Source organism: Penicillium bovifimosum (assembly GCF_028826915.1).
Source record: "Penicillium bovifimosum strain IBT 22155 chromosome Unknown utg000008l_segment0_segment0, whole genome shotgun sequence".
Lineage (NCBI taxonomy): Eukaryota > Fungi > Ascomycota > Eurotiomycetes > Eurotiales > Aspergillaceae > Penicillium > Penicillium bovifimosum.
In genome coordinates this window covers 827,880-854,681 of record NW_026622717.1, presented here as the reverse complement: position 1 = coordinate 854,681, position 26,802 = coordinate 827,880, and the positions used below count along the sequence as shown (strand labels likewise).

The 26,802-nt window shown below is 50.5% G+C and overlaps 5 protein-coding genes across 5 annotated transcripts; 2 read left to right on the top strand and 3 right to left on the bottom strand.

Moving 5' to 3' along the window:
• Positions 1-363: 363 nt before the first annotated feature.
• Positions 364-13,526, bottom strand: N7515_010005 (uncharacterized protein; the record flags this gene model as incomplete). The annotated part of the gene is made up of 2 exons (XM_056670748.1): positions 364-810; positions 885-13,526. 2 exons carry the CDS (start codon positions 13,524-13,526, stop codon positions 364-366), a joined length of 13,089 nt encoding a protein of 4,362 aa, XP_056517121.1.
• A 925-nt stretch (positions 13,527-14,451) lies between these two features.
• N7515_010004 (uncharacterized protein) lies at positions 14,452-19,735 on the bottom strand (the record flags this gene model as incomplete). The annotated part of the gene is made up of 13 exons (XM_056670747.1): positions 14,452-14,763; positions 14,817-14,969; positions 15,020-15,205; positions 15,260-15,773; positions 15,835-16,238; positions 16,295-17,608; positions 17,679-17,747; positions 17,810-17,879; positions 17,932-17,990; positions 18,046-18,721; positions 18,773-18,880; positions 18,936-19,502; positions 19,554-19,735. 13 exons carry the CDS (start codon positions 19,733-19,735, stop codon positions 14,452-14,454), a joined length of 4,614 nt encoding a protein of 1,537 aa, XP_056517120.1.
• A 911-nt stretch (positions 19,736-20,646) lies between these two features.
• N7515_010003 (IGBP1/TAP42 family protein) lies at positions 20,647-21,824 on the top strand (the record flags this gene model as incomplete). Its single annotated transcript, XM_056670746.1, has 3 exons — positions 20,647-20,858; positions 20,916-21,192; positions 21,249-21,824. 3 exons carry the CDS (start codon positions 20,647-20,649, stop codon positions 21,822-21,824), a joined length of 1,065 nt encoding a protein of 354 aa, XP_056517119.1.
• Positions 21,825-22,026: 202 nt separating this feature from the next.
• Positions 22,027-23,122, bottom strand: N7515_010002 (uncharacterized protein; the record flags this gene model as incomplete). The annotated part of the gene is made up of 2 exons (XM_056670745.1): positions 22,027-22,781; positions 22,858-23,122. The coding sequence occupies 2 exons, from the start codon at positions 23,120-23,122 to the stop codon at positions 22,027-22,029; spliced, it is 1,020 nt and encodes a 339-aa protein (XP_056517118.1).
• A 602-nt stretch (positions 23,123-23,724) lies between these two features.
• On the top strand, positions 23,725-26,622 carry N7515_010001 (putative LON domain serine protease; the record flags this gene model as incomplete). Its single annotated transcript, XM_056670744.1, has 3 exons — positions 23,725-24,187; positions 24,249-26,475; positions 26,535-26,622. 3 exons carry the CDS (start codon positions 23,725-23,727, stop codon positions 26,620-26,622), a joined length of 2,778 nt encoding a protein of 925 aa, XP_056517117.1.
• Positions 26,623-26,802: the final 180 nt, after the last annotated feature.

Here is a 26,802-nt window from a genome sequence, read left to right as displayed (position 1 = left end):
ACATAGGAACTCATTCTCCCCTGCGGGACTTGTTGGCGTTCATTTTTGATGATTTTCGTGATGCTACATTTATGTCTAGAGGATTTGCTTGACTGCTTCCCTCGTGCGGACCAGATAATCCACAGACTGTATACATGATACTTAATGCTATTGACTATATCTTGAAACTGTCTTATTGTAAATGTTGGAATGCTTATTGACTTGTTCCAGCGGTATGTCTAAAAGATGATACATGTAGGCTGCAAAGGAGAACCCTACCTTGGCCCAGAAAATGAAACAAGAAAAATGTACAGATAGGAAATTGAATAAAGTACAAGGGAGCATTCACACAAGAATAAAAGCGAAAAAGAATGAAGGGTAAAATCAAGCATCAACCATCAACTGCTCCCCTTCATCAAGCAGCGTCGTAACACGCGAGAGATCCGAAATCATCTTCCGACCATGACCAACAAGCAACAATTTCTCCGCATTAGCCGGGAGACCCAAATAAGTCGGCGGCTCACGCTCCGGCAAGTTATTAACCCAAGCAACGAAGTCACGCATGCTAGTGGTATCCGGCAGGGTGAGTAGGCTATCGTCCTCGACACCAGAGACAAGCTTGTAACCGTCCTCGAAAGCGGCCGGTGTAAGGAAGGAGTTGACCAAGGTCTCGAGCTGGGCGTAGTCACCGGCGTCGTCGATTTTGCCGCCGTACATCTCGGCGATAAGAGTGCGGATCATTTCCCAGGGGATTTTCTGTGGGGCGACGTTTGATCGGCCTTGTGAGACTGAGTCGACCCAGTAGTCGATGATGAAGGCTGAACATTCGTACTGTAGAAATCAAGATGTTAGTTGTCTTTGTATATAACAGGTTTAGAGAGAGAGGGAGAGAGAGTGGGACTTACGTCGCTATCGTTGAACTCCCAGAAGCCCTTCCAGCCAAGGCTAGGCGCGTAGCGGAGTCGCTCTTGGACGACGGCGTGCAGGAAGCAGAGGAGGAGGTAGACACGGGCTTTTTCGACGGGGGCTTTGATTGCCCTGGTATTCAGCGAGGAGATGGAATCCTTCATGTTGGCGCGCACACCGGCAGGCTGTTCGTACATCAGCACACGCGAGGCGCGGATGAGATTGACGGGGATCTTGGGGCTGGATTCCATGGACAGGAAAAGGCGGAATTCCTTGTGTGGCTTGAGTGAATCCAGTCTCTTTTCGAGACTCTGCAGCCAAGCAGGCGCCAGATGGACGTTCTTGACCAGCACCCAGTTTCCGACTGCGGCTGCGTTGCTGATGGCCTTGTCGGCGCTCTCGAGACCCTCGTTGGAACCCATGGCGATGTTGGCGCAGGTGGCGCGTGTGGCTTCCACCAGAGCGTCGACCTTGTAACTGGCGTCGAAGCCGGGGCTGGAGCTGAGGGCGATGGGTCGGGTGGCAGTGACTTGATCGACGACATCTTTTAGATCGGCGCCGCCCTCGAAGACTTCGCGGCCGAATACAGCCTCGATGAAACGCTCGGCGGCTGGAACGAATCGGTCCATGCGGCAGATCTTGACAAGAAGCAAGGACCGAAGGAGCTGGTCGAGTTGTGGGACACTCTCGTCCCACATGGCCGGGACGACATTCTCTGCGAGCTCCTCGCTGAAGAAGATGTCCCATTGCTCCTGGGTGACGTTCGGAACATGCTCTTTGAAGATGGACATGTTGGCCAGCTTGCCTAACACTTGATCGCGGCCGTCCACGGCGGTAGAAAGGTCTGCGTCTTCCACTGTCTCGTCAAGGACACGGTCGAGGATGGTTCTATCCATGGGGAAGGGAGTAGCCTGAGCAAGCAGGATGGCAAGCGTAATGCGGTCCTTTTGGACAAGACCCAGCGAGGTACGCTTGTAGGTGTTAATAAACAAATCCCTGAGGATAATCTGCACACGGGCGAAGTGATCTTTCTCTTGAGCAAGGCGCTTGTTCTCGTACAGGACCGAGTTGAAGATGTCGACAAAGTACTGCAACGAGAACTGGTAGAAGTGGTTGATGTGGTGAAGCTGTTCCAGAACGGCAAAGACGGCACTGCATGATCGGGCAATGATACTGTAGTTCTGCGTGACGTTCTCCACCTCAAGCATAACGCCTTCTGTCTGATCCATCTTGAGCGAGATATCGGCAGCCTCTTTCTTGAGTGTCTCGAGTGTTTCAATGACGTTGTCATCATCAAGAATGTTACCTCGAGACTCGTTGAGAGCTTGCAGAAGGCGCTTCTCAAGTTGTCGGAGGTGGACCTTGAACTCTCCTTGCATCTTGACGAGATTGTTGCGACGTTCATCGACATCAGGTCGCTCGAACTTCAGAACATCATTCAGCGACTGTGTCTGTAAGCTGCTCTGGGTCACAGTGAAGTTGACAAATGTGGTACGACTGCAAATATCCGGCGGGAATGAGGCAGACGGATCCCGGGTCGAGAGGAAGAGCTTGAAGGATGGCGAGAAATCAATTTCTTGCTTGCCCAGTTGAATGAGGACACGACCGCCGGTCTTTTGGTACTCCTTGTTGAGGACGTGGTTGAGGATGGGATCCAGGTGCTCGGCATCCTGGATAAGGATGGGGTTTCCGAAACGCAATGCACTTTCCAATTGCTTGACAAAGGAGTCATCCAGGAAGCTTGTGACGGTAAGCTTACGATCTTTGCTTTCCTTCTGTAAGAACTCAGTGATGCGGCCAGATGGATCAACAATAAGTGGGTATCTGTTGAATCTCTTCAGAATGATGGCGTTTTCGGTGCAAAGGTCGTCAACGGGAAGGGAATTGCTCTGCCATGACAGGCGCTCATCGGCATTTGACAAGTATTCTGTAATGGGGTTGTGAGGTTTGAAGCTGATGCCAGAGGCCGACAGTTGGTGAACCCAGTCCTCGACCATTGCCTTACGGAACTGCTGGTCGTACAGACCAGCGTATGCAAGGAATGCAGCGGCAATGAGCACATCGCCGACGAGAGTGCTGATCTGGGTTTCGAAGGACTTGCTACCATCTTCCCAGCGGCCACGCTCGGAGGACAAACTATCGAGCAAACGAACACTGCGGTCGACCTTAAACTGGACTCGGGTCATCTCGGTCTTGATCGCCTGTGTCTCACTAATCAGGGCAGCGTACTCGGCCTTGTAAGTAGCGATACTGCTTTCAAGATCGTTGATGGTGTTCTCGATAGCTTGGGCTTCAGCTTTAGTTTGCAAGGCCTGCTCTTCGAGTTGGTCGACCTCATCACGCAGAGGGCCAACGCGATCAAGGATAGCAGAATAGTTAACTTGAGCTTCAACCCATTGCACCAAAGGACCACAGGCCTTACTGGCGCGATTGACTCGCTCATATGTGAAGTCCTCCTTGGAAAGGAACTCATTCTGCATCTTGGTACGGTGTCTGCGCGTCATCTGGCGCTCGTTGTCATAATTGACGATACTGGCAATGAAGTCGTCGCGACGAATAAGACCTTGAATCGTCTTCCAGCTGTCGACAGTGTGACCGAGAAGTGTACACACGGCCTCCAGGGCAAGTCGCACGCTGGCTGGGGGGTTACCCATGGATCGAACTTCAGTAAGGTGTTGACGCTTGATGTTGCTAACACTCTTCTGGGCTTCAATAACAGCAGGTTCGGCTTGGGCCAGATCGTGCAAGACGACTTCCCTTCGAGTTGCCACATCCCTCTCTTGAATTTCCAGCGCGGCTTGCACTTCCAAGGAAACGTGCTTCCGCTGTTCTGCCTCCTGCTGATCGGCAACCATGCGCTGCAACTTTTCGTTTGCCTCCGTGTCCTTCTTCTCCAGTTGCATCTTCTTCTGTGCCAAGCTGGCACGAAGATCGCTCACTTTGTCGACGGTGTCGTGGAGCTTCTCTAGACCAATATTCAAGTGACGTTGTTGTTCCTCGAGATCCTCGCGCTTCTCGGTAAACAGTTTAACGTACTGTGCAACAAAGTCGAGGTAATGGCGAGGGGTGAGGAAAGTCGCCCGGCCCTGTTGCTTCTGGAGTCGACCATTGAAGCGGTGCAAAGAGTGATGAATATACACCATAGAGTTGATGACAGTATCTCTGTGTGATGCTGGAAGGACGAGATCGCGGTATGCCACTGGAATGCTATCAGGCGAGACGAAGTTGGGCTTGTCCAGGTCGGCCGATTGAGTGAGTTCGGAGCCAACCTGGAACAGGGCTTGGTCAGACCAGTCACCCATCCAGTTCAGTACACAACGATTGAACAAAGCGGGACTAGTCGCTGCCTTTGAAGACAAGCCCTCCTCCGGAGGGTTCATGGTGAACACAACGTGAAGATTTTTGACAATCTGCTGAGTGAACCACTTGTACAGCTCCTCTTGCGAATCGAGGAGCAGGCCTTGACGCTGAGCACCCTCCTTGCAGGCAGTCATCAGTGACGAGAATTCATCACCCTCGAAGAGACCAGGGACTTCTGCGTTTGCAAGCAAAGTGTTCATGCGTTCCAGGAAGCCAGAATCAAGGACGTTTGCTTCGTCCATGATGAAGCAGATCTTTTCACCCTTGCATCCTGCCCGGCGGAGAACGCTACGAAGATCATCGTCGAAGTCTTCCGAGGAATATTTTCCGTGTACCTTGATTTGGAAGACCTTCAGACCGTTCATCCAGGCGACGAAGCGAGATAAAGTTGTCTTTCCACTTCCGCTCACACCGATCAAGATAAGATGACCTTGAGGCTGGCGGAAGACTCGGTCAATGCGCAGCGCATGTTCAAGAACATCGTTGAACAGAACAAGCGGAACATCCACCTCTTCTTCACAGAAGGTTCTCAAACGTGCCTTCACGAATTCACGGAGGCTCTCCTGTTCGACAGGGATGTAGTTCTTAGACAGCCAGTTGGAGAACAGGATTGGACCCTTGAGTGCCTCTTTGTCATCAATTGTAGGGAAGTGCTCCAATGCAATCCGGCGAATGGCGTCGGCTGTCCAAGCTCTCTCTTCTTCATCCACAAGTCTGTCCTGGAATAGACGCAAGGCTTCATGTGCCCAAATCCGGACCAGACCCTCAACAGTAAGAGTCTCCAGAGGCTTGATTGCCTCATAAAGACCACGAACCCATCTTGTGAGCTCACGAGGCGAGTAAACGTAGTGTGGCTGAATCTGAGGCGTGAATCTGGCCTGAGATTCAAGATAGAACTGGACCATAGCCCTAGTGAGGGCCTCGGAATATCCACGCAGCAATGGGAGGATTTTAAGCACAGCAGAGTTGAATGTGCCATAAATCTGGTTGAGGGAGATTTCGCCGGGGTAGTCGACCATAATAAGAGGCGCATGACGAAGGAATCTCTCTGCCATTGGCGTACGGCCGGCATCCGTTGGGGGGTTACAAGCACCAACAAATTGAATGCGGTCAAGAGTAACCCAGGTCTTGTCAGTAGTCCTCCAGAAGCCATTCTGCTCCACAAGCTGGCGCAGGAAGGAAATGGCGCGTTGGGTACCGTAACGATCAGGGGCGGGAAGGTTTATCTCGTCACAGAAGATGACAAGCCAGCGACCAATCTGGTTTGGAGACATCACCACACCGTTGAGAGTTTTCTTGTATTCACAGTATTGCTCAAATGTCTTGATCAAGAGATCAGGTGTGGTAGCGCTTGAGAAGTTGAGACCCACAACTTCCATGTTTGGAAGCTTTCTAAGCGCGGCGAACAGTGTCATAGTCTTTCCGGATCCAGGAGGACCGCAAAGCAGCAAAGGCTTGTGCTCAGCAAGCCACGAGTAAAGCACATCCTCATGACGGACAGTGTCCACCGTGGGGATGATGACATCGGTTTGAGTGACGGAATGTGTGTTGATATCAATCGTGGGCACCTGTGACTGCCAGCTGTTCCATTCGCACTTGGGAAGAGAGACATCGTAGTCAATAAGAGATGAATCGCCATCCGGCGGCAGATCAATAGTAGACATTCCAGTGATGAATTTCCCAAATCTCTTGCGGTCAGCAAGGGGACAGTCACCGGTCAGAGACCAGACCAGGGTCAGAAGAAGCTTCTTGGACATATAGGACTCGATCTGTTCAGGATCAAGAGGGAAATCTGGATGCTGAGCATTGTACTCGAGAACATTCCGGCAAGCTTTGTTCAGCAAGCTGAAAAGAGTATTGAGAGCGCGAATGTCCGTAAACTCCATAATGTGGTTGTATTTCTTTGCTTCCTCCAGAGCCTTGAGAACCAAGTCATCAACCTCCAGGAATTGTTTGAGAATGGTTGCAACAGTGACCTGGGCATCCTGGGTCCGGACTGCCGCTGCACCCGCAGGTGCGCTGTCTTCATCGAGGTCCTCGAATGTCTTTGTCCGGAGACTTTCGACGTAATTGGAAATCATCATGGTCGGAGTGACTGTGTCGGCATTGAACCACACCATACCGCAACGACTGACAGTGGCAAGTGTAGCATATTTCAAGCTTTCCACTTCGAACATAATGCGAACATTGGGAGGCAGATTGAGACGCTCTCCGTTTGGAAGAGTGAGGAGTTTGTTGTCGTCCAGAACACTGTTCAAATTCTCGACCCACTCCGGATCAACATCACCATCGAAAACGATCCAGTGACGTTTGCTATCCTCGCCTCGGAGATTGTCGACGATCTTTCTTAGGATTCCAGTGAAGAGACCGTCTGTCCATTCACGGGTGGTGCTGTCAAGGTTACCATAGAGAGCCTCCTTAGACATGACCTTGGAGTCAATGATGTGGGAGACGCCCTCGACGCCCTCAATACGTTGCATCGCTTGTAGCAGAATTTTCCAAGCTGTGGATTTACCAGCTCCTGATTTACCAACCATCATGACACCGTGGTGAATGGTTTGGATCTGGTAGAGTTGCAGCGCCTTGTTGATCCACATCTCGCTGTCGACCAAATGTTGCTCATTAGTGGCAATATCGCGTATCGCCTGGGTGAGTTCCTCGAAGTTGGCAGGCACATAATCCACGCCAGGGAAGTCTTGCACTTGGATTTCCAGCATCTTTTCCACATCTTCCTGGACAAGTTTGGGGGCGATCGTCTCCCGAAGACTTTGCACGATAATTTGAGGTTCAATAATCTCATCAGGGCCTAGCTCTCCACCTGCATTGGCAAGACGAGTACGCTTGAGGCCACCTGAGCTCACGAGAACACTCTTCAATGCACGAAGGCCAAAGTCGTAGTGAGCTTGCTTGGTGAGTTGGGATGCGCAGTGGTCGAAGAAGGGAACAGTTTGCTTGGAGAGAGGCTTGGCTTGCTTGAAACCTTGGGAGAAAAGCATTACTTCCGCAATGAGTTCCTTGTCGGGCTTGGACATGGCGACACTGCGGAACAGCTTCTTCAAGTTGTCTGGCAAGTTGGATCGACCAGCATAACCCGGATTCATGGTGATGAAGATACCGGTGTTGGAATTGACTGCAAGTCGTCTTCCAACAAGTTCAATCTGGGACTTCTCGCCATCCCCACCCGTTTTCAAACCAATCTGGATGTTCTGAATTTGCTGGGAGACAGCGGACAGAATGCGTTCTTCCAAACGGTTGAACTCGTCGAAACAACCCCACGCACCCACTTGACAGATACCGAGGAAAATACGGCCCATGGCTTGGAAATCGAAGGTGTCATCACAACAGAAGACAAGGGTGAAACGGCCAAGTTGCAGACCCAATGCTTTGACTGACTCGGTTTTTCCAGTACCGGCAGGACCATAGGGCGAGCCACCGAGTCGTTGACAGAGAGCTTGGGTGAGGGTGAGGAAACAGCGATCTGTGAGAGGCGTACGGACAAGACGCTCAGGCACACCTAGGTACTCAAATCCGTAATTGAGCTTGGCATTGGCCATGTGAACATACAGACGCTCCAAGTAATCACCGTCATTCTTGTAGACATAACGCATCTGAAGAAGCCAATGGTAGTGTGTGGCCGATGTAGCATTGAGACTGATGAGCTTGGCGATGCAGTCGCGCTGATGCACGAATTCCGTGATCATATGCTCACACTTTTTGCGGGTGATCGGGTCAAGTTCACCAAGCACCGTGGCAGCCAGCAATTCGAGGATTCGAACCTCGGCACGGTGCAAAGTAGGGAGGCTTGATCCTCCTTCTTCCAAAGACCGTTGCACAGCGTGGGTCCAAGTAACTTGACTAGCAAGAACCACAATTTGCGCAGGGTAGTTGGCCAGGAAATTGTTAAAGCCAGTCGGATCTACATCATCGCTACTATAAAGAGTCTCGAATTGTTCAGAGGCCTCGCCCAGAAGCTCCGCCAAAGTGATCTTCATGTTGGTCTCTAGCATCGTAAGCCAGTCATTGATGCGGGGAACCTTGACGATGTTGATTTGGTGTTTCAAGCGAACTTCTTCGCCCTCCTTTGAGGTGAAAGCAACGATGTTATTATCATCGTCCATGACAAGGCCTGACATTCCGGCGAACATCTTCTTGAAATGTTTGGCCACACGGAAGATGTCATTGCTGTTACCGATGATCTCCAACAAGTCCTCATCACCAACGAAGTAGAAGCGAGGGAAGGAGACACGCTCGCGCTCCAAGTATTCACCGAGTGCTTTCTGGATCTTGTTGAGCAAATCGGCCAATCGCTCCAGGGACTTCTGAACGTCGACGATAGCGAGAATATCCAAGACAAATGGAGATTTATACACCTTCTTCATGACAGCGAAGAATTCGGAATTGATATTCTGGAAACGGCCGGATTCCAAAGGAAGAAGGTGCTTGATATCAGCATTGCCAGTAAAGACGCCTTCCAAGTAAACCCACTGTCGCTGGACATCAATCCAGACGTCGAATAGAACATGGACTCGGTTCAGTTTGTCTTCCCAAGAAGTGGCTTCTTCTTCGAACTCTTTATAGTAAGGGGAATGTCTCATGGCTTGGAGGGAGTTCAGATTCTCGCTGCACTTGGCAAACAGATCATCGAAGCCCTTGATGAGACGGCATTTGTTCTGGTAGTGCACCAGGTCCAAGGAGTAGTTCTGCCAAGTTTCGCGAACAGACTTCAAGAATTCCTCCAATGCCATCTCACCTTGGGCCTGTGCAATGATACCACGGATAATAGAATCACTTGATGTAAGTTGTAAATCCCAAACATCTCCAAGAGTTAGAGAGACAAGCGAAAAACGCTTATCGGGCTTGAGACTCTTGTAGATCTTGTGCCAGTGTCTTTCCTTGACGGCTTCCGATTTCATGTCAGAGAGCAAGGAGTTGACCTTCAGAAGCTGGCGAAGAACATTCTGGATGTGTTCGAAAGCAGCATACTGTCTCATGCGGCTTGGCATCTCCTTGGTCATCTTGATCAAGTTATCGAGAGATTGTCGGAGCTTTCGAGGTTGGACGCTGGTCCACAGCCCGTCGCGGAGGTCATTGAGACTATTCCAGATAGTGGCCAAAGCAGCCCAGACAGACATGAAGTCCTGAACCTCCTCGAGAATTGGAGGGAGTGATGACTCGGAGCTCGGAGGAAGATCGAGAGCTTCCTTGGCCTTGGACACCATCTCAAACTCGGATTGGAGAGACTCGAGGCGAGACTGGAAAGAGCTCAGGGTACGGGATGCTTCCTCGGGCGGGATAGTGCCAGACACGGGCTTCTCGTCATTCCACTGGCTAATAACTTCAGCAATCTTGCCGGCAATGACGTGGTCTTCAGCGCTAATCTTTGCACGGAGGCCCTCAGTCTGTTCGTTGACGATCTTGCTCTTACGGCTGAGCAACTCATTGAGAGCTGCCCATTCACCGTCAACGTTCTCAACATGAAGCCAGTCATATGGGAACTGATAACGTTGGCGAGCAAGTGTGGTTTGACCTTGGCGGAAAATATCCACCTCAGGCTCCCAGACCCGAGTCTTCCGCTTGCACTGCTGAACAATGGTAATGAAAGACACCGCGTGTGCCGTTGAAGAGGCTTCCAGGGTCTGCCCTTCCAAGTCGCGGCGAGCAGCAGCGATCTCAGAATGAACCTCTCGCATACGGCTGCCAAGTTTGGAACCGAATTTCACAAGGATCTCATGTTGCCACTGATCGTACTTGGCGTTCACCTTGGTTTGAACTTGTTCATAATCAATTCTGATGTTACCAAAGGCCCGGCTGACCTCAGAAGTATCGAATGTGGCCCGGCTCTTTCTGATTTCCTGGAGAAGCTGGAGCCACTGAGACAGATCATCGCCCAAGATCTCATAAACCTGCTCAGAGCGAAGATCCCAAAGCGATTGGAATTGAAGCCACTTATCGACATACTCCGAAACATCATTCAGTCTGCTTTCGACAACGTTATAGACATTGTTGAGCTCATCGGTGCAAGTTTGCGGGAGGTCGGAGAAGCAGACTTCATTTTGACGGACATTCTGCACACCAATGGAGATCTGGTAACGTGAAGGCTTGATCTTTTCCAAATTGCAGATCACACCAAGCCATGTGTCGAAGTGGGAGAACCAACTCGCCCGAGCGTATTGCAGGGGAGGGTCCAGGTGGAGAACTTGATTTTTCATCAAGATCTCGTGGAATAGCTCTGGGAACTGAATCTTGTAATTCGAGGCATCCGTTTCGGCCGCAAGGTCATGATAAGAAGTAGTCGAGTTCTCGTTCGTGGTACCTTGGAAGATGCTGATCCACTCGCGCACAGCGCGGAGAAGTCGATCACGCAGAATGGCCTCGATGCTTCGGTTGAGCTCGGCAACCCAATATCCAAGATTCACGTAGTTCTCCAGGTTGAGTTTATCAACGGCGACTTGAATGCTGTCCAGCCGTTGTTTGAAGGCGGATGAATCATATGGGCAAGTCTTGAGTTCATGGATGGATTTCTGGATGTTCTCGTTAATGGTATCAAGGACATTGGCTTTCGTCTGAAGTGTGGATGCTGCGATCGCAAACTCGCGGACAAATTGAACGTGCTTGCTTTCGGATCGACCAGGCAAGGATGCATCAATTGCGCCATTTGCCAATGCTGATTGCTTGACGTGTAACTCGTAAGAATGAACAAAGGACTCCCAGCGGAGAGGAATGCCCTTCGCAACCATAGTCTGCACATCGTTCATGTATCCGTTGAGCAACATGTTGACACCGGTCATCGATGCGATCGCTCGGTTCGTCTGCAGCAGCGTGCGAACACTCTCCATCAGACTGATTGCGTAAGGGTAAACGCGCTTTGCCTCTTTAGAGATATTGCTGACAGCATGAGGAACCTGGAAATTGAGCCAGATGAGGTTTCGGACCTCCTTGAAGAGAGCAATGATCTGGGGGTCGAAGTTGACTGCTAGTTCTAAGATGTTTCCAGCCGATCGGTTGCGCACAACATTAAACAGGCGTCCAGCGATTGTGAAATGGCGGCGCTGAACATCCCAGAGCCATGACTCGAAGACAGGCCGGGTGTCGAGCTTTTTGCGGAACAAGTTGCCCTCATTCTGTAACTTCTGGCCCTCGGCATGCAGATGCCAATTTTCACCGAGCACATTTTCGACCTTGCGCATGTAGCCATCAAGCTGGTGCTCGATCTGGCGAGTCCAGATGATAGCACCTGAAACAGGCGGCAAATCGCGTAATTGGGCCATGGCATGAGCTTCCGAATTACCGTACTGTTGCTTGAAGCGCTCGTGCAAGGCGCTGATGTCGCGCTTGACATTATCAATGAGTTGCGTTTGGTACTCGCCAATTGCACCGCGAATCTTAGGACGGACCAGAAGGGCATTGAACTTCGAGAATACACGAAACATCTCATTGGCATTCTTGGCAGTCGCTAGACGGTCACGCAAACGAGCAATGATAGAATTCTCAACACGGGAAGTACGTTCACTGTAGGCGAGTTCGGCCTGCTCCCAGGTAAGAGATCCTTCGGGTGAAACATCCAGCACGTCCACATCCTTGAGAGCAGCATAGGCAAGCGCAACTTCCTCCACGGCATCGACATCGCCAATTTCCTCAACGATCACAGCGCCGTCGGCATCGACCCCGGCTCCTCCCTCAGCTGATGAAGAGCTATTGGGTCCGAGAACGTTGATGATTGTCTTCTGGAGCTGCTCATGATTGATCCTGAAAGTGTCCACATACTTTACCCGCTCGCGGGTTTTGTCGTGTCTCGCATTGATCTTGATTGGGATGAACTTTTCGTTACGACGCCTCGTAGATTCACGCGCAACATTTGTGAATTCCTTCAAGTTTTCGTCCCATGTGCGCCAAATAGCTTGCGTCGTCTTCATCAATGACCGGAACTCACGGTAATCTAGATGCAAGATGGTACGTCCAGTGATAAGTTCATGGATTTTCTTGTCCAAGTCGCCTGAGATGGCTTCGACAAGTGACAGCGCGCGCTTAATGGGGTAGGGACAAATCTTCAACTTCTTGTTCAGGTGAGTGAAAATCAAGTTAAGTGATTCCTGGACCTTCTGGAGGGAGGTTGCAGACAGAAGTTCATCAAGGGGGAAGTCTCGCATCAACTGGTTGTATTTCTGGACCAAATCGGTGGCTTCTTTCAGCCCAGTGTCGGCCACGAAACTGAGTGTCGGCTGGTATCGTTTCGCATGGCGGAGAATGTCCATAGTCAACCGAACACCCTCGCTTTCCAGCTGGGCATCGATTCCTTCCAGGGCAGCCTCAAGAGACAGCCAGAAATTGACCTCCGGGGAGGCAGATTCACTGTCCGGATCACGGGACATCTTGGTAATCGTCTGGATGGATCTGATCCAGCCGTTCACGACACTCTGAATGCTGTTCGTAAAAGCACTGCTCTCCAGCACCGCCGATGGAATCAGCTCGACAGATGGTTTGATACCACGCGCTTCCGCCTCGTTCAGAGCAGCCTGCACCACTTCATGAAGTGGCAAGTTCAGGGCTGGGATCTCCACATTCTGCTGGAGATGCTGCAAACCAAGCTCCAGGTCCGCGATTCTCTTCCTGGTCCCCGGAATACCAGTCTTCGCCTCCGTATCCGTTTTTGATTTCGTGCCGACCGCTGTCTCTTGGCTGCGAGAATAGGATTCGAAGTAAGGACTGAGACCATGGTGTATCATCAAATGTAAGATCTGGTAGGGCGACATGGAATTCCCCTGCTGGGCCGGCGCATTGGTGAGAGAAGCGGGCCCAGGAAGGTTCATGATTTGGACTTGCGATGCTATGGGCAGACTCATGTCGATAGGAACGGGCCGTTTGATGATGGCCACGGAGGCCACGGTTGTGGAAGCGGACGAAATATCAGAGGCAAGGTTGTAGGCATATTGTACAGCTGTATCTTCACCGCGATAGTCAGCATCATATTTATCCATCCTTGAGCACTTGGTAATCCTACCTTGGTCTTCTGTCTCGCCGTTGGTATCATCTGCTGTCACGATGTCTTTCTGTACATAGAGTACGACTTGCAATTCCGAGGCAAATCGCGTACACCGCTGCAGGGTCTCATTGTACTTTGATTCTGAAAGCAAATTCCCAGCGCTCTCCAGCTCGGACCTCTGGGCTCCCAGTGTCACCTGGAGCACTTCGGTCAAGTACTGAATGATCGCGCCGGAATCTACCAGGGCTGCGTTCTCTGTTGTTGGAACGCCATTGGGCACGCCTGATGAGGCGACCTCCATAATTTCGGATGTGTTATGACGAATGCGAAAGGCTCATCGGTAGTAAGAATTGTTCAGAGTGCGGGAAGGGTCGGTGTCTTCAGTGTTGACGGAGATCGCGTCGACCGAGAATAGGGCTGAGAAATAGGGCAAAGGATAATGACAAAGCCTGATAGGAAGAAGAAATCTAACGGATTAAGATAGGATGCAAAGATAGGTAAATCTCAGCCCTCTGCCGTCCCGGGTCTGTTGAAGATCAAAAGATACGCGGCGTGTTTGCTCTACTTCAGGGGATGTACGCTATCCCCCATTCAGCTTAGCGTGACACGACCCCATGCGACAGCTCATCCATGGCTCTTTGTCCCCGGCCCGTCTACTTGAGAACTATATTTCCTGATCCTAAGCACCTAGGTGGGTATACAACCTTTGCTTTGAATACAGAGTTGAGACTACGTTCTTCCATCTACATATGGCATCGGATTATCGGATAACGGATTCGGTGGCCTCTGGATCGGTACGGTAGACATTGGCTCAATGATTTTTCTACTGCCAGCGGCAGCCAACCTCATGATTTGGGCACAAACACTGATTGGCCTTGTCTCATGGGGCAGTCTCTCAGTACGGCTACGATCAGGGTCTCAATGGTTCAGTGCGTGGTAAATCACCGATATAATCCTAGCATGTCTCATGCCCCTGATGCGGAAGAGGAGATCAGGTTTGGGGAACGACAGCAACTCGAAAGATAGACTCCATTCCACGACCTAAGTCGCTACCTAACTTCATAGTTGGTCTTGACTTGAACCTGATAGATGATACCTAACGATACCCGCTGTATTCCTATTCCACTACTTGTTTTGGAGTTCTCCCGAGGTCTGGTTATCTCCTCCCGCCGATATCTTCGCAGGTCCTGAGAAGATCCCAGCGCTGCTCTCCATAAGCACCTCGCTCAGATTGCCGTTCCGAACTTTGTGCCAATATCTGAGCCGTTCCCATCGATCTGCTCAATTTGACAATCGCAGTTGTATCTCTTCCGGAACTCAGAAACGGACAGTCCTTCAATAACAGCCAATGCCCTGCTGCTAACCTTCACCTTAGCGTACCGACTCGACGAAGAGGTTGCTTCAGCAATGAGCTGGTTATGCACCATGACCACCGCATAGACCCTGGAAGTTTTTCCACTCACACCAGGGATCTCTCCTGATTTCAAGCAGTAGTCAGCACATTGGTACAACTGAGCCATCTTGCTATAAAGGAATGTCTATAATACGTCAGCACCGAAGGTAGAGTTGCAAGAGCATGAGGTGGTCTTACTGTAGGATGCCTGTTTGCAAATGTGTCGTAAATGGACATGTCCCGGAAGAACGGCAGAACATGCTTCTCAAAGAATGCCTCGACGATGGTGAAGTCAAAGCCTGAATCGACGAATATGGCGCCGATATAGGCCTCAAGCATATCAGGAAGGCACTATATCTCTGTGAGTATGGGAAACATGCTCATACGAAAATGGAACTGACCTTGGGTGAATCGGATGTGGACAGCCAATAGTCTACCTCCCCCTTAGCTTCCTTCTCTGCGAACTCTATCTCAGTCACATATTTGGTATTTTGAACCAGGATCGGGCTACTGAAATGCTGGAGATGATGATGGAGCCCCAGCTTGACAGCCAGAGCGCCAAGGAACTTGTTGGATACCATAGCCATCTGTTGGCTGCATTAGCTAGTAATAGAGTGATTGAATCCTGGAATCTTACTGACCTTGTGTTCAGTTAACCATTGCGGGTCTCGATCTGGGAAGCGATGAAACAGGTGTTCCACACACACCATGTCCATGAGAGCATCACCCAAAAACTCGAGTCGCTGATAGCATGGCACACTAGCCCAGGCACTGGGATAAGATGGATGTGTAAAAGCTGACCGCAAAAGACGAGGGTACTTGAATCTGTAGCCTAGTTTCTCGAACACTTGATCAGCAAGGTCGCCTTCGAATGCATTAGTTCCCGTAGTCTGGTATGCAGGCAGCGAGTATGCATTTATGTAGTCCTTCCATGATGTTGCTGTGTGGCTCTGACTATTGACGAAGATGGTCACGGCTTTGATGGCCATATCATAACGATTATCGACTCCTCCAGTTAGCAGCGACGCCCCTATCAGTGCCTCGCAAACATCTGCTATGGTCTTCTCGGCCAAAGAATGTCTAGCTTCAGTGGTAAAGAACTTGGCATGGTCCCGACCGTACTCAAGCGAAAGACCTGGAGGATACCACAAATGCCTGCAGTGAAGTGTCAGCTGACTGCCGACTTTCTCTCTCAGAAAGAAAACGTCAAACATACCTTGAGAATCCGCGGCTACGGATGTATTCATATAGCTTCAGTTCAGTCGCGGCTTTGAACAGATTTTTGTTGCAGACGAGGCACATCCTATTCACGTGGTAGTCGTATTCATCATCTTCTGGTTTTTGAGCGAAGAGCGAGATTGAGGTCGCCATTTTGAGAACGGAGTCTCCTAGCAGCTCGAGACGCTCATAGTTTTTCCCCATGCCCCGCTGAACATGAATCTGTCGACTCCGGTGCTCTTCGGTATTGTCAGAATCCTTGGTAAACGCTTCCAGAGCAAGGTCGAGCTTGATGTCATGAAGGCCTAGCATTGTACACCCCTCATCGGCAATCAGATACGACTCCATTCTGGTGATGATTGCTGGGAAAACGAGGCATGTCACAGCTATCGGCAGAGAAATCTGTATTATACATTAGTTCCTGAGTAAACTAGGCCATTTACTGACGGCAAACTAACCGGCGATATAACCAATGGTTGAGGGCAGATGACACATCTTGAGTTGGCTGCTTTGGCGTCGGCGGCAGCTCTGTCGAGGAAGTTCCGCCGAAGACATACCAGTTCGGCTTGTAGGACTGGTTGGTCCCAGATACATCGGTCGAAGAACTTTGGACGTGAATTCTTGCTGAGGCTCAATGTCCAATTCATGATGTTATCCGACCACTTTCGAGATGGCGCATATGAAGGAGGTGGATCGGTAGGGCGTAGGTTCGGATCGACATCAAGTGGGAAATATCGATACTTTCCGTTCCAGTCATCGTAGATGAACCGATTTAGCAATGCTTCAGGCTTCATATCCGGGGACCACAAAATCTTTGGGTAGTCTTGGACGTATTGCAGAGCCTTCCAATCAATTACCTCAAAGGCACTAGTTGGCAATCCTGCGTCAAAATCCTGCCGAGCAGGAGCAAGCCAGTACGGGAACTGTTCCGAGACCGGAGTATAAGTCTTGTGGAATACATCGTGAAAGACAGTGAGTGTAAAAGAAGTGAGCTTGTCGAGTTCTCGGGATGAAACCTCAAGGAAGCCGTCGATGCGCAAAGACTGGACTGTGGTCATGATATCGTTGTCCAAGTAGACCGGGAATATCGGGGCTTGGGGAATTGGCTCTCTTGTCAGCAAGACGAGGCTTCCGGGGGCTCGAACAAGAGGTGCTGATGGAGTGAGGCGAATACTTGTCGCCCAGAGGCGTGATGGGATGGTTCCTTGCTGTCTGGCCCAGACTGAAGGCTTTGTACGCATGCTGTATTGGTCAGTTCTTTTTGATGTAATGGCCAATTTGGCATTACGCATAGCCGGTAAGCGCTTGTGATAAACTGAGTTGAAGTGGTCATCCAGCAGACGGTGCTTTCGGAGCAACAAGCATGTATCAAAAGCAGCGGACTGCTTAGCAAGTGCTTTCGTTGGTTCAGGATATCCAACCACCCCTCGGGCAGGGGACTTCTCTGGCAAAATTATCTCACAGCGGAACAAATCCCTCTCCGGAGTGACTACATATGAGACGCTGGCCGAGGTCTCATTCTGATATTGCTGAAGGTTGATACTGTCAGTTTCTAACAGGACAATATCATATGTGAGAGTGGCTCTTACCAAAGAACTAGCAAACTTTGCGAGTACACCAATCGCATGGCGATAGGTTAATTTGGCTCCAGTGGCCGGGACAGTGTACGACCTCTTCCTGTCCTCTCCACAGATAAGGCGCTTCAAATCCTCCTCGTCCCCCCCGAGCTTTCGATCGTCCGGTAGTTGATTGCAAAAGCTCCTCATTTGGTTCTATTTCATATTCAAGTCAGCTCAGAATCGAACAAGGCATTTCTATAAAGTATATGAATAGAGCCCATACCTCTTCCTTTCGGACTTCCTGTAGTCTCATGCGGTGAGTGCGGTTACCAAATTCAATCATCGTTGCGTACTACCAAGAGTCAGTCAATGAAATGCTGTCGACCAGATAGAGATAGGTCAGGCCTGTCTTACCACTGAGTCAGCGCGCCTGGCACGGCCGCGACTTTGGACGTACTGAATGACCGTATCATAGAGATCAAACCTGGATAAATCAGCGAGTGTTACAGCAACGACATAAATAATAGATGACATACCGGACCACCAGGTTACAGTCTGGGATGTCAAGACCTTCCTCAGCCACCGAAGTTGCAAACTATGTATGATTAGTAGTTCCTTCTCATCGATGTTTCGTTCATGTATAGGCTCACCAAGCAGTTCAGGTCGCCTTTTAGGAACTTGGACAAGATAAGAAATTGACGACGAAACGTGGAGTTCATACCCAGGGCATCCCCTTTGCGAACCCCAACTAAGGCTTCAGGGCGCAGGTTTGGGATTTCCAACTTTTCACACAGCTGCAACAAAACTTTGGCTGTATTGCGGCGTTGCGTGAACACAATGCATTTGGTATCTGGCAACTTTAGGAATTGTTCTCCCAGCTTTGTTATCAGGAGTTCAACTTTCGAGCTAAGATCCTTTGGCGAAACTTGCTGTTTTTCGACGTAGCCTTTGACAAACTGATTAGCTTCCTGCACACGCCTGATGTCCTCAGTGGCCTTCTCGGAGCAGTGAATATCGGAGTTGGCATTTTTATTGATACTGCCCTCGAGCTTGGGCAGTACGTCGTCTGCTAGTGCTAGCCGCCACACCTGATCAGCGCACCAGGGCCCTAACTCTGAGCTTGCAACTGATGCGAACCGAAACGCGCTCTCGAGTATCGATATATCTCCATACTTGGTCTTTAAAGCGACATGCAGGTCTGTTTCGAACGACGGACGAAGCTTCTCGTATACCCATTCCTCCTCTGTTGGTGTGTTCACGAAATGTCGTAGGAGGCTAAGATCCGAGATTGTGGCAATGCGGCTGCATAGAAGGGTCTCAAGCTGGCTATATCAAGTAAGCAGATGTCTCAAGACTGTAGATGTTGGCTGAACTCACGATGCTGCTGTCGGTATGTCACATTTAGCATCAACCGGTGAAGCAGTCATCCCGAAAATTCTGGGTCGCTTGTGAGGCTCTACTTTCAAGTACGAATCTCGGATGATGCTAGATCAATATTAGCCTTTGCCAGCAGGGCATCACAGAGCATTGATCAACATACCGGGCGTAAGGGTGCTCCTTTTTGGCGTGATGGGCTTCGTCAAAGATCAAAAGGTTGACCTGATCAATCCTCAGATGCCCATTCAGTAGGGCTTGATTGAGGATCTCTGCCGTGCATACAATGACCATGTACGACTTAAGCTGCTTTTGCCATGTCTGTTGGTCCCAAAGATCAGGCCCTAAATTCCCGTAGAAATAGGCGACCTTCTGGTTGAGATTTCTTCGCAAGACTGCTGACTGTTGAAAGACCAGGGTGACGCTATCAACCAAGAAAAAGGCCACTTTATGCTCCATCTTATTCTGACGGTTGTTTAACTCGAGTTCCAGAATATACTTGAGCAGGAGCACAGCCACTAAAGTCTTTCCCGAACCTGTATCGAGGACCGCAATCGTGTTTTCGCTCTTGGCTCTATCAAAGAGCTCGAGTTGGTACTCACGGGGGTCTAGGACTCCCCCTCCCATGTCTGACTTTGCGATAAGACGAGCTGTGGAAAGTTCCACATCCGATGGCCCGGTATATGTCCCATCAAGGTCGTCGATAGATCCGTTGACAACATGTTGTTCAAGGCTTTCAAACATTAGCAATATTCACTTTTCACGTAGAAGGAATGAGACCAACAGTGCAGTGAACGTAGCATTCTGGCTTCTCTGTTTGTCGGTGACCTTGGGCTGCGGCTCTTCAACTTCATCATCAGAGATATCAGACATGATATCCTCTGGATCCATTATGAATTCTTCTGTGGGAACCTTGAACGTTGGAATGGGTGAGGCAGTGAGAGACGGGATATCCTCTGGATCCATTATGAATGCTTCTGTGGGAACCGGGAAGGTTGGAATGGGAGACGCAGTAAGAGTTTGCTGAGACAGTGAGAGTTTGCCGAGATAACCTAAATAGTCGAAAATATGTTGAAGGTGGAGAGTAGAGCAAGTCAGGCAGGAGCAGTCGATTTATAGTTCTCGGCGTCTGAGGTTTGTTTGTCTTCTTCCCAAGCTGCCAATACTTAGAGTATGCTGCAAATAAGCTGAAAGCAACAAATTTCACCTAATGCATTGATGTATCTGCCTAGGTAGGGAGTCACACCTGCTATGTAGGGAAATAGTTTTGTAGTACTAAATCAGTCTCAGCGTCTGGGTGAGTAGAGTCCATACGCTGGAAGTGACAAATGTTACCCAGCAAACTGTTTCCATGGCAGACCTTGGGGATGTTAGTACAAGATATACCTACTGTTCAGGTATATAACTTCGGGGGAAATTAGTCCTTGTTAGATACCACGGATGGAATGTACCTGCATCCATGGAATCACCTATAGCAGCAGGAACAAAGCCAACATGGATCCAGGGATATATCGATCCCTGCCCGGTTCCGGGCTGACATGGTGAATTGCTCTTGCTCTTACATGCCCTCGGAATCTGAAATGCCTTCATGATTCTCATTCACACTGTTTAACATTCACTAGGAAGTAGGAATGATACTGGACCAACATACGCTTGACTCTTGAGTATCAAGTAACGAGGATCTAAAACTGGAAAGACCCCGTTGAATAGGGAAGCTCCCATGAGTCCCATCGGATAAGCAAAGCAGATCCTTATCGGAGCTTATCGCAATTCCAAAACTCAGATTCAAATCGCGGGGACAAGCCATCCAAAAGAACACGTCAAGCCCTTCCTTCTATCTTTAACTCAAATTCTGGTCGAGATCAACATCGGCATCAATGGAGGAACCTCAGAGTCTACGATCTCTGTTCGCCGCAGCCAAGGCACAGAAGAATGCACTAGGATCGCGGGGCGACACCAACAGCGAGACCTACCGAGAAGAGGTGACTGGGACGATCGCCAAATTCCTAGAATGCCAACGGCAAGTGAGCATGCTGTCTTTGTTCAGCTCCAATGAGCTGCTGGAAGATGTGTCAACAGCCGATATCCAGTACGCAACTCTTACCCCGCAATACCCATGAGCCGTTTGACTGATATAGTTGTTCAGGTACATGACGCTCGAATATCACCTAGCCGAACTCATGCAGCGGGCTACGAGCTCCGACCGCGAAAACGCCCTAAAGTCTGCCCTCGAATATTATGAGAAATACCTGATGCGCTTGGATGAGTACCTGCTACTATCGGGAGGAGATAAGAAGCTCTTTGAGCAATATATGGCCAATTCGACTTCGTTTACACTGGCACCTGCAAACGACGCCGCCGCACGACGAGAGATCAAAGTAAGACGGTTCAGGGAAGAAAAGGAGCTCAAGCAGAAATTGGAGGTATGTTGCAGGGACATCCAGCAAGTGCCAGGGCCTTTTGCTGACCTTATCCGAAGTACTTTGCCCAAAATGAAGCTCGTCTGCAAAGCGATGATGATGATACCCGGTCCCTCTACCTAGCAGAGATCCAGCTATACACCCACCAAACCTTCCAGGCCTTAGATCTCCTGATCCAGGAATTATCGATACTTTCAGCCATGCGCAACGCGCCGCCCCGCCCACCACCCACGGACGATCCCAGACAGCGAAGCAACATCGGAGGATTAAATTATTCAGAACGTTTGGACCCTTCAACGTCACAACTTTTGAGGGGCGGTAGAGGTGGGCCTCTCCTTAATAGCAAAGGAAAGCCCATGCAGCCATTCACGTTGCTGGGCCGGCGATCGGAGATGCAAAAAGGAGTCTTTCGTCCAGGCCATAACCTTCCTACTATGACAATTGAGGACTATCTCGACGAAGAACACAGACGGGGCGGTATCATTGAAGGCGGAGGGGAGAAATCCGGCATCAAACCGGAAGTCGACGAGGATGATCATGACATTGCTGACCAGGAAACATTGAAGGCAAGAGCTTGGGACGAGTTTACGGAGGCCAACCCTAAGGGTGCTGGAAACACACTGAACCGCGGATGATCTAGAAATACTTGCATCGCATAGCGGCATTGACACATTCCATAAAAGCCACGATAGACGGAGCTCCGGACCAGCATTGCTACTTGTCTAGTATTTTACGCCAGGTATTCGAGACATAAACTCGTTCAGTTCATTTTTGACAGGGTATATCAGCATAGTAACAATATAGATCTATATGAAGATTTATTTGTAATATAATCATTTAGACAACAGTGGAAACTGTCTCCTTGGGCTTGTTCCGCTGAATAGCCTCGAGAATGGCCCCGGCGCCGTCGGCAACCAGTGCCTTGGCGACAGTGATGCCGAAGGCCTCAGCACTTTCAGCAGAGGCGACCTCACCATCGAGCTCTACCTGAGCACACTCCTTGCCATCGACACTGACAACCACCGATCGCATGCGCAATCGCTTTGAACCCTCCGGGGTCTGGATCCATTCAGTCTCAACACCCAGCGGGGCACTGCAGCCACCCTCGAGAGTTCGTAAAAGACTCCGCTCAGCTAAAACAGAGAATGTGGTGTCCTGGTGACCGATCGTGTCCAACATCTTCTGCAGTTCCGTATCTTCCTTGCGGATTTCGATACCAAGGGCACCCTGCCCGACCGCATAAAGCATGCCGCTGTTCTTGGAGTCCAGGTATTCGGTGATACGATCGGCCAAATCCAGACGCAGAAGACCAGCAGCCGCCAGAATGATACAAGTGTAAGGGCTGTCTTCAGCGTCCAGCTTGGATAGCCGGGTGCCGATGTTGCCACGGACATCCTGGATCTTAAGATTGGGATATTTCCGGGCCAGTTGTGCTGTGCGACGGATAGACGAGGTGCCAACTACGGACCCGGCGGGGATTTCGGAGAGAGACTTGTACGGCAAGCCTTGTTTCACCACGAGGACATCCCTGCTGTCTTCGCGGGGGACAGTCGGGCCAAGCTTGCAGGAAGCGGGGAGAGTGGTGGGAACATCTAGCGAGAGGAAGTTAGCATTCCCAGAACTGAATACAATGTAGCTACGCTGCTGGGGATTTGAGCATTATCACACCTTTCAATGAGTGAACAATAAGATCAACTTGTCCGGCGATCATCAATTCTTCCAACTCTTCCGTCCACAGATTCTTGGTGGTGAAGTCCCGCAGTGCGATGGTGGTGTTCAGGTCACCAGCTGTCTCCTTGGAAAAGACCTTATATTCATACTGAGGAAATGCCTTTTTCAATGTTTCGCGGACGAGGTAGGTCTGCTCCAGAGCCAATTTGGATTTGCGGGTGCCAATGGTGATGGTCCTTTGGGCGGGGGCGGGGGTGGTCATTTTGAGGGGAAAGGGAAAAGTGTATGCCGAAGAGTGGACTAATATAAAATTCAAGCAAGTCAATCAGGTGAGGCGAAGAGCTATGCAAAGAATCCCAAGCCGAGGAAAGTCAGGCGAGAGACGAGGCAAAAGTGGATTTGGAGCACTTTCCCCGATCACGGGACTCCAATAAGTGTCAGGTAATATCTTCACCCCGACAACATACTAATAGTACATGGAACTCAGGAAATATTAGTATGTAAAATGCAATGTAAATAGTAGATGATTGATTTAAGACCTCAAATATCAACTAAAACAGTGATACATCGGACGGACATATGTAACTTCTGAGGATCTTCCCCAGCTGATCTGCGTCAACCTCGGCATCGGGACGTGGAGATTACGAGACATGGGACTCGGACCTTATCTCCTCCCCCGGACTTCCCATCTACATCTACGTGATTCTGGAACTTCACTCCGTATTGCATCTTTCTCCATATATTGCACTTTCGACATCCTCTTACCTTCTCGCTTCCCCACTCCCTCCCGTACAAACTACACCTTAACTGTCTCTTGGATCCCGTCTTTTGCCACACTATTCCGTCACAGGCGCCATACACAGGATGGGATCCAACGGTAGAATCACCAAGATTCCCCTCGTACCCCTTGCCAAGGGCTCAGTCTTGCTACCCGGAGTGACCCTACGTATCCCGGTCTCCAATCGTCCCGACCTTGCCAACCTTCTTTCGTCACTTGTCGACAGACCTTCGAAGAGAGATGCGGGGACCATCACGTTCGGCTGCGTTCCGCTCAACTCGCCGTTCTTGAGCCGTGATGGACAGCAACTTCTTGAAGGCGAGGATACAGACGCAGCACAGAAGGAGGAATACGACGCGATTGATGCCGGCCAGGCGCGAAAGGAAGACTTGTTCCGATATGGAACCATTGGTAAAGTCATCGGAGTTCAACGTCGCGCCTATGCGGAGCCATTCTTGCTTGTCCAGGGCACGCAAAGATTCTCGATCAAGAAGGTCTTGCGTGACCGGCCATACTTTGAGGCCGAGGTGTTCATCCATGACGAAAGCAGTAGGTGTCTCACAAACAAGTCCCGTTTCCACGTGGCTAATCACATTTTCTATTCTTATAGACTTCGGCCAAGGTAATGCGGAAGTTGCGGAGCTATTCCAACAATTGAGACAGCTATCTAGGGAACTTCTGACTCTCCTGCGCCTGTCCTCGTTGCTGTCGGCAGCTTCCTCACGTCTCTCGCCACTCGTTGCTCGAAAGTTTGAGCTTTACATATCCAAGACAGACTTGAGCCAGGCAGGGAAGCTGGCTGATTTTATGGCAGATGTATCTGACGCCAGCTTTGAGGAGAAGCTGCGCATTCTCAGCTCGCTGGATGTTAAGGAACGCCTGGAGAGGGTTGTTGAGATCCTCACCAGACAGGCACAGCACATTAAGAGCAGCGTTAGGGTCACCTCGCTTTCCTCTACTTCATTCCCTCCCTCCGGGGTGGATATCAGCCAGATTGATCCCCGTGAACGTGAGCTTCTTGCAAAGCGCGCACTTTCTGGGTTTTCTGGCATGCCACCTCCCGGTGGCCGTGGCAGCGATGAAGAGAAGGAGCCTAATGAGGTGGATGAGTTGCAACAGAAGCTGAATGATGCGGGGCTTAGTCCCGAAGCTAAGAAGGTTGCGGACAGGGAATTGAAACGTCTGCGCAAGATGAACCCTGCCAATGCCGAATATGGCGTTTGCCGGACATACCTGGAAAACTTGTCTGAAATTCCGTGGACCAAGGTGACCGAGGATCAGCTTGGACCGGACACATTGAAGAGAGCCCGGAAGCAGCTGGATGAGGATCACTATGGTCTGGAGCGCATCAAGAAGAGGCTGTTGGAGTACCTCGCTGTGTTGCGGTTGAAGCAATCCACCAACGTCGATGTTGAACGCCAGATTTCAGGACTCTCCAGGGACTTGGATGCCACGGCAGTGGGCGATGTCGAAAAGGATGTTCCTCTGCTGTCAGAGTCCGACCGAGTTGCGCTGGAGACTCGCCTTGAGATTTTGAAATCTAAGCGTATGACCGACAAGTCCCCTATTTTGCTTTTGGTCGGACCTCCTGGAACTGGTAAGACCAGTCTGGCAAGGTCGGTTGCCGCTTCTCTTGGGCGTAAGTTCCACCGCATCTCCCTTGGTGGTGTCAGGGACGAGGCGGAAATCCGAGGCCACCGACGCACCTATGTTGCCGCCATGCCTGGGTTGATTGTGAACGGTTTGAAGAAGGTCGGCGTGGCTAATCCTGTCATTCTGCTTGACGAGATTGACAAGGTCGGCGGTGCCAATTTCCAAGGCGACCCGTCCGCTGCCATGTTGGAGGTTCTGGATCCCGAGCAAAACCACACCTTCACCGACCACTATATCAATATCCCCATTGACCTGAGCAAAGTTCTCTTCCTTGCTACGGCCAACTCTCTGGACACGATCCCGGCACCTCTGCTCGATCGCATGGAGACTATCGCTTTGTCTGGATACACTACCGTTGAGAAGAGGCACATTGCCAAGCAACATCTCATCCCCAAGCAAATTCGAGCTAATGGACTCACTGAGAGCCTAGTCAGCTTGTCTGACGAGGTGATCGACAAGACGATCACATCATATACCCGTGAATCGGGGGTTCGCAATTTGGAGCGAGAGCTTGGCTCCATCTGCCGCCACAAGGCCGTACAATATGCCGAGGCCGGTGACTCTGACCGTCTGGACGATTACAACCCCGTTGTGTCAGTCGACGATTTGGAGGATATTCTTGGAATCGAGCGCTTCGAGGAAGAAATCGCTGAGAAGCACGGCCGTCCCGGTGTCGTCACAGGTCTCGTTGCCTACTCTACCGGTGGCCAGGGTAGCATCCTATTCATCGAGGTGGCAGACATGCCCGGCAATGGACGTGTCCAGCTAACCGGAAAGCTGGGCGACGTTCTCAAGGAATCCGTCGAGGTAGCCCTAACATGGGTTAAGGCACACTCCTTCGAGCTCGGTCTCACCCACGACCCCAACGAAGATATCATGAAGAGCCGCAGCCTGCACGTCCACTGCCCCTCTGGCGCTATCCCCAAGGATGGTCCCTCTGCCGGCCTTGCCCACACCGTTGCCTTGATCTCCTTGTTCACCAACAAGGCCGTCCCGCCGCAGATTGCCATGACGGGTGAAGTCTCCCTCCGCGGCCGGGTTATGCCTGTCGGTGGTATCAAGGAGAAGTTGATCGGTGCTTTGCGCGCGGGAGTCAAGACCGTGCTGCTGCCCGACCAGAACCGCAAGGACGTCAAAGATGTCCCTCAGGAGGTCAAGGATGGTCTGGAGATCATCTATGTCAAGTATGTTATCTGCACCCTTTCTTGCTGCTTTTCTTCAATTGCTAACAAGATTCTCACAGGCACATTTGGGAGGGTCTGCGTCAGGTCTGGCCCGATGCCCAGTGGCCGGGCCAGCACCAGATCAACTTTGTTGAGAGCCGACTTTAATCAGTCGTCTCGATACCTGAGATCATGACGCTCTTACGTGTTGTCTAGCGTTTCTGATCCTCCTCATTCCTCACTTTGGTTTTTGCATAGCGTATAATAACACACCACCCCAGTGACTCTGTATCTAATCAGCTTCGTTTATGCGTTTTTGCCTGTCCATATTCTTTCATGTCTATAGCA